Consider the following 11,854-nt stretch of genomic DNA (forward strand, 5'->3'; position numbering starts at 1 on the left):
GTTAAGAGCACTTGCTGTTCTTGCAGAGGACTGGAGTTCGGTTCTCTGCACCCACACACATCAGGTGGCTCCAGGAGACCACACACTCTTCTGGCACCCTGGCCCTCAGGGGCACCTGTACAAACATGCACATACTAACACACAAACACACACACACACTTAAAATAAAAAGCAAGTTTTACTATTAGTACTCAAACTGCCAACTATATCCTAATTAAATGGTGTAAATAAGTAAAAATAAATTCCATTATCACTAATAATGCAGCAAAAACGTTCCCAAGAGTAGCTTCTTTCCTGGTGACCAATTACTAATAGACTGCCACTAACCAGAACCACCCTCATCAAGTAAGTCACTAGCAGGAAATGAGGCTCCTTCAGAAACAATCTTACACTTTAACACCGGGCCATGTTCTCCTCTCCCCCAGCCCCTAAGTGAACAATTAAATACTCCCCTGAGGATTTCCCATACATATAATATTGAAGGAATAAATCTTCATGAATGCAAATGAAATGAAATGAAACATTACCTCCCGATCAAACTTCCTTAAAAAGTTTCCGGCTTGTATTTTTAACTTCCTTCATTGTCTTTTAATAAAATGAACACAAAATATGTCTGCTTAAGACTTTATTTGTGAATTATAATGGAACTCAAAAACAGCAAAGAGCATGAAAAAATTTATTTATTAACCAAATACATCACAGAATACTTCTATTTTTAATAATAAGTAATAAAAATACCTAAAAATTTACGCAAGATATAATTATCTACCTAACAGAATTTCAAAGTAACAAATTAACAGATTGCCAGAAAAGTTCATTATGTTATTAAAAATATATAACTCAGAAAATCAAGTGTAACTGATATAACCATTTCATGGATAATCTCAGTAAAGTGCCATTCACATTAAAAACTTTAGTAAAGATTAAAACTGTGTTGCCATCATTCTGAAAGTTCCACACCTCCCTTGATATTCACTACGATCAACATGCTCCTACACAGCCCACGGGGAACAACTACACACGAAGCCCTAAAACTCAATCATCTCTCCATTCACTGTTTACTGGACATTAAGAATGCCAAGACTGTGAAAAGAAGCTCGTCATGATAAATTACCAGACATAATTCCCACTGTCCTCTTATTACTTGGACAGTTACAGCTAGGGAAACAGTACCCCAAGAACACACTACTCTCACTCCAATCAAAAGAAAATCAAGCCACTGATCTAAAGGCAATGTGTGGCAATTATCAAGAAATCTGGTATAAAGATCCCTGAAATCCATTATGACACTTTGGTCAAGTGCTCCGAAGTAAACAGTGACGCCGAGGAGGTGATGCCACTCACCTCCTTTCATGAACGACTTCTCTAACAATCATTAACAGAGGCATCGGCTGGGGGAAAAGTCTGAATGAAGGCACACACTGCAAATCTTCAGCAGGCATACGCAGAGGCGTGTTGTCACCCCAAGCACATACTGATGTCACATGATTAGAGGCTGAGTACCATCAGCGCATGGTTCCTACCTGCACTGAACTCGGTGCCTATGAGTACATATATCCTTCAGATCAGAACAGCTGAAACTTTCCATCATTAATGTCCTTTGATACAAAAATTGGCATTTCTCCAAAACGAAAGGCATTAAATAGAGAGGGCAGAAGCTGGAGGTCACAAAACTGAATCTCAACAGTGACGTGTTCAATTCTGTGACTCAAGGCTGCTGCTGACTTTGTCTCTCTCTTCTTGAATAATCAAATGCAAATGCCTTTTAGCAATGGCAGCATTCAGATCCCACAAAAAATCCAGCAGTGTGCCCTGGAGGAGCACCTCCATCGGCACAAACTGTAAAACCTGCTGGGGCGCACCAGAGAGGAGCAAAGCGCTCAGCAGCTCGCTAACGTTCTGCAGGTACTGGAGAACGGGACTGGGAAGGCTCTGATAACCCACGCACAGCAGGACTGCACAGGACCTGAGGGGCTCAGAGGATGTGGGACAAGAAAATGTGACAAATCTGAAACAGCTGTGGAGAACAAAGATCAAGCCGGCCATGAATCTGGTTAAGCAAGACAGCACAGGCAAAATCATGACATCTCCCGTATGAAGCTGCTTCAGCGAGTGGAGAAGGCACTCCAAAAACAAGCGCTGGTATGTTGGGTCACCGTCGTGCAGTGAGGAACAGCTGAAGGTTAGGAGCTCGATGGACTCCAGCAGGTGGACTTCCAGGGGCAGGTGCAGTTTGGAATCACAGAGAGTCGGTGAACCCACAAGCAAGCACTTTATGGGGTTGCTGGGCTCTACAGTCTGCTCACCCTGAAGGCACTTGGTAAGGCTGAACAACTCGGATAACAGCAGTTCCTCTGAAAACACGTGACAACAGTAGTATCGCTGCTTGGGCCTGAACTTGGAATCCAAACTCGAAGCTTCCCCTAAGGACTTTTCAACAGCTTCATTAAGAGTCTTTAAAATCTCCCCGTCACAGAAAGGAGAACACTTCACCTTCGGCAGTTTCTTTCCTTCCAAAATACGCCATAAGTGGCACTCAAGACTGGAAGCAGTCCCTTCTAAGAAGGAATTCTGCCCAGGATGATACACGGCGTGTTCCTCCACCCAGCTATTCAAGTATCCTTTGGCGATTTTATCTTGCCACGAAAGCGTTTCCAGCATCTTCCGTTCATTATAGGTTTTAAAATACTTGTTCCTCTGTCCAAACCATTTTGTGTTTGTACTACAACCAATACTGGATTTTTTAACGAGCCAGTGATTTCTAGAAAGACGCTTCAGTTGAAATTTTTGCATAAAATATTGTACAGCACAATCCCTTAAATTATTCAGTTTCTCTTGTTCCTCCTTCCCCATTCCCTCAAAGAGACGAATGTTCTCAGAAATCGTCTCTAACTGGTATCTATGAAAGAACGCACAACACTCTTCATGGCGCTCAAGGAAAGATTTGGGGATCACGTGATGGGGAAAGAGCGCTTTCCTGGTCATCTCAGTCCCAAAATTCAACACCATCCTAGATAACAAAGGGTGGACAGCCTCTCTTCCTCTATAGCACAGACACACCACATAGACTTCTGAGTTTCCCGCCTTGCTAGTAGCAGGTTTGAAGACATGGACTTGGTCAAAGGAACAATTTAGCAGGTACATGAGGTTTACAGAACAATGTTCAAACAACGTAAACATCTTTAGAACAAAAGAGCCGCCGCTCCCGAGAGTGGTCAGAGCGGTGACAACTTCACAATAATGCAGAGAAGAGACTAAAGCTTCCTGCTCACCTGGGTTTCCTTGGCAATCAAAACTCCCATCAGCAGTGACCAAGTGAACAGTGGGCATGCTGCTGAGGAAATCCTGAAGGCCAGCCAGATAGTTCAGGTTCATGATGTCACCAGTGTTATCTGGGCCAAAGTACCAACAATGCAAGGTATTTGCAATCAGTCGGTCGTCCATTATCATCCTGAGACTGTCGTTCGCTTCATGGTACGGATTCAGGGTATTAGCTACCCAACTCCATTCACAGGGGAACCGGTGGGATTTTAAGTAGTGATTGAGACTAGCAATGAAAGCTCCTGGAGCTTCACAGAGGTGCAGAGAATTCAGCTTTCCGTTCTGAAAAGCTTCCTGAGGAATAAGCGGGAAACTGCACAAAATCTCCTGGAATTTGCACCAGGCTTGCGTGCAAAGCTCGGCATTCACAGCCTTTTTCACGTGGGAAATGATCTTCCCCGCCTTGTTGGTGAAAGCGGTGTGTTCATGCCACTCATCCAGCTTCTTATCACTCAGGAGGTTTTTCACTGCATTCAGGGAGTTCTTCAAGTCAAGAAAAGCATCGAACTCCGTGTGGTCACAGGTGAAAACCTCCGTAGGAGCAGGGAACTGCCACTCATTAGCAAGTGGCTTACAGTATGAAAAGTTCTTGGCAAAGAGCTCACAGACGTCATCGAGGACATCGGGGCTGAAGGTCTCAGAACTCGCTGGCGGCTGAGCTGGGAGCTTCCTGCGCTTACTCATTTTCAAACCAGGTTAAAATCTGGGAAGAGAAAACATAACAATGCATGACTCAACTCCGTGGTGAACGAGATGACAGCAGAGTGAATCTGATCACACTCCACAAGCCCAGACATTGCGGGGACTGACGGCAGCAGTTACAAAAAAGCAATGTGAAATAACCGGGAGAGGCCTAGACAACCGACAACCCTGGGCTCAAATTCCAGCTCTTCTCCTTCCAGCTTAACCAATGTCCTGGAAAATTTCCTTTTATACTGAGATCCATTTTTTTTCTTATTTTAAAAAACTGGTCTTTCTGCCGGGCGGTGGTGGCACATGCCTTTAATCCCAGCACTGGGAGGCAGAGGCAGACGGATCTCTGTGAGTTCAAGGCCAGCCTGGTCTACAAGAGCTAGTTCCAGGACAGGCTTTAAAGCTACAGAGAAACCCTGTCTTGAAAAACATAAAACAAACAGAAAAACTGGTCTTTCATCACTTTTAGAGGTGGTACACAGCAGAGAATGTCTAGCAGTGAGTGGCAGCTCCTGCTCCTCGGATTGGACACCACACACGAGGTGGTGTGTACACATACACTTGTACACATTTCGGCTTCATGCTAAACACGACCCCTGATCAAGCTCTAACACACTGTGGCCTTTTAGCGCTTTTAATTCCCTCTGTAGCCCACCTTCCCTCCAGGAGGGTGTCTCCTCCACCCGAGTCTGGCCTGATCTCTCTGCTGCCATCAACTTACACACCTACAAGGGCTGCTTTACACACTTGGTGGTGACCAGTCACCAACGTAAGCCATCAATGTAAACCTAGTTATAGTCTAATGTTGCCCATAGGCCCTAGTGTGAAAGGGTTGGTTCCTAGCTCATGTTGCTACTTGGTGGTTGGAGAAACTTTAAGAGGCAGAGCTGATGGAAGGAAGTCAGGTTAATGAGCAGCTAAGGGACCCTGGTCCCTTCCTTCCTCTTTGCTTCCTGGCACCATGAATTGAACAGCCCTTTTTCTCCACACACTCTCCACTATGTCTGATTCACCCTGGGGTCAAAGGCAATGAGCTAACTCACCATCAAGTGAAACTTCTGAAACTGAAGCCAAAATAAACCGTTTTCCTAGTAAACTGTTTATCCCAGTGTTTCCTCACAGCCATGTAAAGCTAACCAATGCATTCATTATACTGTTTGCAAACTCAACTGTACTGGTTGGCCTCCTTGGTGATGCTGAAACTGTCCAATATTTTCCTGATCTATCTCTTAGCGTCCTGTCTTCCCTAGGCCTTGTCAGACATCCATGTGCCTACACCGTAAAATCTAGCAATTTCTTCTTTCACTAACACTTAACAGACGCCAAAACCAAAATTTTAAACTAAAAGAAAAATTTGTCCTCAATTTAACTGCAGAATATAAGTGAATTTAATTTATACTCTAGGTTGCAATGCTGCCTGGCAAGGGTGATGAGAAGGCTCAGCAGGTACAAAATCTTGCCACCAAGCCTCTGACTCCGAGTTCAATCCTGCAAACCCATGTGGTATATGGAAAGAATAGACCCCTCAAGCTGTCGTCTGATCCCCGTGTTTTCACATACTCACACATAATAAAAAAAATTTCAAAAAAGAAAAAAGAAAACTAACAAAAAAAATCCTACTACCCAGGAAACCAGAACTTCTATCTTGTTGAGAGGAAAAGGCTAAGAGAAAGAAAGACACATGCTTTTATCTTAATGACACTGTTGGGCAAGCGCTTACATTCCAGCAAACAGCACTGTATGGTACCCGTGTCACCTGTCAGGGAACCGAGCAGGTGCTTAAGTTTACGCACTGCACTTGCATTCAATAAATGTTTTTTTCTTTTTATCTCAAAATTTGTTAGACGTAAAAACAAAATAGACAACTAAATTACCATCCCACGAAAAGCAAACATTTAAGGATGAAAATTATGAGTCAGGCTCATTTCTTTGTATGCCAAGCAAAATAAATTTCAAAGAAGTATAAAATGAGAAATACAGATTAGCTATGACCACATATGTGGCTTCATGATGTTGGTATTTCCTCAGTCTGGTCCTCTGAGCAAACCTCTCACTCCATGTTTTATCCCGGGTTTGTTCTGTCTGCCCATCTGTAAGACCCTTAGCGCACCAGGCATCTTCTCAATCATCTTATCTGCCACAGCTATTCCCAGGTCACATGTAAGGGGAGATTAATCATCACAGACACTCACCCACATCACCTAACAGTTAGAAAAGCTTGAGGTGGTTCTCAACTCTCCTAATGCTGAGACCCTTTAATACCGGGGACCTCCAGCCATAAAACTATTCTGTTGCGACCCCATAACTGTAGTTTTGCAACTGTTACGAGTCATAATGTAAATATCTGATATGGGGGATATCCGATGTGTGTGTGTCGCGACCCACAGGTTGAGAACCGCTTTAGAATCGGGAGCCAAAAATAGGGTGATTTTTGCATGCACAAAAACCCTAAGAGCAAATAAAAACTTATTACACTGCGCTCATCTGTCTGGATTCACGCTATGCTTACTGGGAACTGCGCCTTCATTTAGATCTCAAGGATATTCTAGTCTGGAAAAAGTCTACTTTCAGTCATTAACTTCACATACTAATTAGTGGCTGCTAAAAGCTGAAATCTTACCGAAATTAAGTAGGTAATTATCTTCACTCGCAAACAACTAAAAGGATCCAATCCGCCAATGTTCCTGACTGTTTTAGCCTGTCAGCGAGTTCCTCGCTCCAGTCCAGTCACACACGCCGTCCCTGCTGTCCACTGGCCCATCCACCTCGGAACACTTTGCCCAATACAAAGGGGCAATCTCTATCTGGGCTTTGCGTCCCCAAGTATCTATACAGCTAATTCCTGCGGCTCCTTCTATTATTTGCTCAAAGGCAATTTACTCTGGGAAGCCTATCCTAACACACTTCATTTGAAATTTCATCTTGAGCTCCCAATAACCCTTACCTTGTTTTCCGCCATGGCGTTCTAATTTATCACCAGTTTACTTCACATGTTCTGTTTTTGATTTGTCTTCCCCAAACTAGAATGTAAGCTCCGTGGACAGGACTCTTTATTTTGCTAACTTACACGCCACCCCCAAGAGGTTCCAATAGTGGCTAGCGGAGAGTGAGGCATACAAGTATTAACTAGATAAATGAATATTACACTTAGCCCCAAAGACACAGCACTGAACAGAATAATGCATTTCAATTTCACCCCAGTACTTCAACGCACAGCTTTAAAAAAATGATTTAATTAAAAGCATGTCGTTTCCAAAGTGCACATGTAGATTTCCCAGTATGTGAACCTCGGTGCCTTGCATTAAGCACTCCATGGAGTGGCCTTTGCGTCATAATTCTGTGCGGTGATCAGTAGCGCTTACACTGCAAGCTCCGTAAACAAGTCAAGTAGCGTCCTGTCCAGAGCCACAAAGGTAAAGCTTGTAGAATTCGTGAGCCCAACACCAAAGTTGTTAATTTTTCAACATCTGTCAGCTCTAAACGTGTATCAGACTTTGGTATCAGTGTTCCCGCCAACTCTTGCTAGGAAGTTAAAAAACACTGGGGCGTGTCCGGTGCTCACGCCGGGCACGGGGCAGCCGCTCTCTCACTCGCTCTCGTGCAAGGAAGTTCCCAGACCCCGACTCGAGCAGCCCCGCGCCTGGTCCTCAGCGACCCGTCCCGGGCTGTCACTCACCAAGAAGCCGGCTCCGCTCACGGCCAACAGAGCCGCACGGGTCCACTCCACGCGCAGCCCTCACGCCTCTAAGCCACCCGCCACTTCCGCTCCCGGGGACAGCTTCCGGGGGTGTGTCTCTACGTCAGCCACACGCGGGGTCCAGGACTCGGGAGAGGGCAAGCCAGGAACGCGGCCCGGACCCGCGCATGCGCAACTGGAATCAGAGCCGCCTCTAGCTCGTGCCCAAGGCTGCTGCAAGATTTGACAGCACTGCTCAAGCTCTCCGCGGGTCGCCATGGCAACGGAACTGGGCTTTGGAACCCTGAGGGTTATCCGGTGTTTGGGGCACATGCCAGCACCTAGTAGAGACCGCATTAAAATTGGAGCTCAAAAGATAACGAGTTCAAAGCCAAAATAAATGAACTGGCAAGACAGCATTATCACGATTAAGTAATGTTTTTACGTATTGGTAAGTCAATAAAAAAGAAACTAAGCACGTGGCGTGGTGGCTCAAGATTTTAACAACTGTCCTGAGCTAGAGGCAGGCAGATCTATGAGTTCGAGGCCACACTGGTCTATATAGAAAGTTCCAGAGCAGGCAAGGCTACCAAAGGAGGATCTGTACCGGGCCTGGGACACCCCAGTTAGGCTGGACTATCCACCTGTCTCCACCTCCCCAGCAACGGAATTACATATACGAGCCACCATGCAGGACCTCTTTTAAAAACTGGAGCAGGGGTGGGAGGGGTGTGTGGGTCAGAGTGGAACACAGGTCTTCTTGCTTACAGGGCAAACACTTCCAACTGAGCCATCTCCCCAGGCCTTACTTCAGCACTTGAATGGCAACAGGAACACGTTTTCCTTTGTATTTCAATTTTTTTTTTGAGACATGCTGAAATTTTCAGTCATGAATGTTCTTCAATTTTTAAAAAATGATATTGATAATTTTTATTTTTTTGAAAACTTTATACATGTATACAATGTATCTTTATCATACCCAACCCTTATTTCCCCCTCCAATTCTCCCCCAAGATTCTCTATCATGTCTTCCAACCTCATATCCTTCTATAAACCAGGGCTACATTCCCAGAGAACAGTGACTCTCCTTTCCCGAGTGGCCATCAACTGCCAGTAGTTCCTCAGCTTGGGATGGGGCCTGGGGAGTCCCCCTCTACCCCCACCCTGTTCCATGTTGGAATTTTTAACTGACTTGATCTGGTACGGGTGTTGTGGAGGTGACCACAGCGGCCACAAGTTCCAAAGTGTCACAGCCATGTCATGTCTGGAGAACAGCTTTTCACTGCCATGTTCCCTATGCTCCAGCTCCTACACCTTTTCACCCCCTCTTCTGCAGGGTTCCCTGAGCCTTGGGGAGCAGGTGTTGACACAAATGTCGCATCTACGACTGAGTGCTCACAGTCTCTCTTCAGAACTTTGAGCAGTAAAGAGTCTGCATGAACCAGCACCCACTGCAGTAAGTTTTCCCACCAAGATCGGGAACGGCACCAATCTACAGCTACAAGCATAAATATTCAGAAGGCAGTTTGACAACATGGCCATTTAGGGGGGGAAAACCCAAAAAACAATGGGTTGGTTCTCCCTTAGAGCCTGTGGCTTTGCTAGCTATGAGTTCTGAACCTATTTACAGTGCCAGGCATGAATTCCCTCTTGTGCAACAGGCATAGATATCTACTGAATATTCTAGAAAAGTTCCCTTCGGTTCCTTTCTAGTCTCCCACCCTCAAGAAGCAGCTATTAACGTATTTTCTGTCATCATAGCTTAGTTCTGCCTATTCTAGAATTCCACAGAAGTTCAGTCATTACTGTTTGACATAAGACAATATAGATGAATACATTTTAAATATTAAATTGAATAGGAAGAGATCTGACTGCCTCTGCCTCCCGAGTGCTGGGATTAAAAGTGTGCGCCACCACCGCCCAATTTAACACTTTTTAAGGAAAGGTGACATTTGCAGTATTTATAGTAACACATTTGGGGAAGTGCGGCTAGGTGAGCACCTCTGATGTAGATCTAATATACTGTCGGCTACATAGTGAATTCCAGTCAGCACAGACTACACGAGACTCTATCCCCCGAAGCAAAATAGCAAAACAAACAAAAGACAAATTACAGAGTTAGTACAGAATTTAAACCTGAACTCAGCCTTCCAGTTTCCCCAAGGGCTTCACTAGATTGTCAAGCAGAATTCAGATCTAAATTCCCATGGAGTGTCTTCTGATGTCAAAAAAACAACGTAGGGGCTGAAGAGATAGTTCAGTAAAGTCCTTAGAAGAGCATGAGGCCCTAAACTCAGTTTCCCCTGTAACCACATACAAAGTCAGGCATAGTGGCATGCACGAGCGTTCCCAGCGCTAGGGAGTCAGAGACAGGAGGCTCCCTGGGCCTCGACGGCCAGTCTAGCAGAACTGCGAAGCTCCAGGTTCACTGAGAGAGCTTGTCTCAAAAATAAGGTGGGGAAATGACTGAGGAAAGTCCCCGACATTGATCTGTGGCTTCCAAATACATGTATACACATGCACCTGAATACACATACACAAACACAAAGAAAGAAAACTACAGTGAAAATAATAACCAACTTGGTGCCTGTAACATTGGGCAGAATATTTGTGTTGTAATATTTAATGTACTTGTAATGGGATTTTGAAGCTTTTGGCATACTGTTTAGAAACAAATATTATGAAAATTAATTTTCATTGTAAATGTAAGAATTCCACATGTTGAGTCATAAAAGGAGTTTTGTCTACTTTATTACCATACCATATAATTAAGCATTTTAACATATTTTCAGGACTAACACTCAATATGAACTGTCTTTTAAAAAGTATTTCACGGTAATTCATGCTTTTCTGACTAAATGGTGTTGAATCACTTACCAAGTGAGAAAAAGTTAAGATGTATTTTATAGGTTATGAATACCATTAAAATATTTTTAAATTAACCTTAAAACAAGAGTTTAATATTGTCACCAATAATGTGCTAACCTAAAATATGTTTTTAATTAAAATAACTTTGTGATGCAATCTCCAGTGCAGCAAAAAGACAAAAATAAAAAATAACTATATACAATATATAAAGGAAATTAGTACTTCAACAATGTCTATTTTGTTTGCATTTAACAAATTCAGAGAAATACTCCATATCTGTCCGATCACAGTGAGTCCAAAGTCTTGTACCTAATTTGCTTTCTATCCTAATTTGCATTACCATCCAAAACTATCTTCTGATGTCTCTCAACCTTATGCACTTAACATCTCTTTAACGAATGTCTTTTCTGAATCTGATAACAAGGAATACTATAACTATAAAGTCTTCAACTCCATCAGAGACCCAAGGCAGAAATAATATTACCTGAGTAAACAGGAAGTGGAAGCAGGTGACTTCCAAAAATGTGAGAAATGACAGAAACAGCTGACAGGCTTGACAAAGATTCATAACCCAGTTTTTTCAGAGGTGGGGATAATGTGGGCATGGTTTTCTAGACCACTTCCTGCTGATTAGGGTCACTGGTAATCTTTGGGGGACCTTGAAAAAAATTCAGGATTATGGTCAAGTCCTGACTGGAGAATTCTGTGAGGCTAGATCACCTCAGCCAGCATTATACTTGCCTTCTTGCTCTGTCTTTGCATGACAGAGAAAAGAAATGAGTTCTCTGGTCTCTTCTAAGGAGCCAATCTTTCCCTGCGGATCTCTTTAGTCTGATCACACCCGAGGCCACTTACCTTCTGTGACCTTCATCTTGCCAAGTTGACGCGATTTAGAAGCACCCCAGCAATAAACCTCTTGGTGTGTCTGAACTCCATCAGCTGAGTTGAAGCGGGAAGATCTACACTAACTGTGGGAGGCCCCATTCCATGGGCTGGAGTCCCAGACTGAATAAAAAGCAGAAGTAAACTGAGCATCAGTGGTCACCACTACACACTTTCTGAGTGTGGCTGCCATGAGTGTGATTGACATCTATTCTTGGTCATCAACTTGACACACTTGGAATGAGAGGAGTTGCCTTCATCATTTTCCTATAGAAATGTCTGTGAGACATTTTCTAAATTACTAAGAGGCCCTAAGGAGGAGAGCCTAGCCCAGGGTGGGTGTTTGCCACCCCTGGGTAGCTGGCACTGGCTTATACAAGGAAGGTAGCCTAGCAGAACCAGGAAGCAAGCCTG

The 11,854-nt window shown here is 43.9% G+C and overlaps 1 protein-coding gene across 1 annotated transcript; it reads right to left on the reverse strand.

Moving 5' to 3' along the window:
- Positions 1 to 611: 611 nt before the first annotated feature.
- Cmtr2 (cap methyltransferase 2) lies at positions 612 to 7,780 on the reverse strand. The gene is made up of 2 exons (XM_075977336.1): positions 7,691 to 7,780; positions 612 to 4,024 (listed from the first exon to the last, which is right to left on the reverse strand). Exon 2 carries the CDS (start codon positions 4,003 to 4,005, stop codon positions 1,696 to 1,698), a length of 2,310 nt encoding a protein of 769 aa, XP_075833451.1. The 5' UTR covers positions 4,006 to 4,024; positions 7,691 to 7,780; the 3' UTR covers positions 612 to 1,695.
- Positions 7,781 to 11,854: the final 4,074 nt, after the last annotated feature.

The sequence above is a fragment of the Microtus pennsylvanicus genome, chromosome 6 (assembly GCF_037038515.1).
Source record: "Microtus pennsylvanicus isolate mMicPen1 chromosome 6, mMicPen1.hap1, whole genome shotgun sequence".
Classification (NCBI taxonomy): Eukaryota; Metazoa; Chordata; class Mammalia; order Rodentia; family Cricetidae; genus Microtus; species Microtus pennsylvanicus.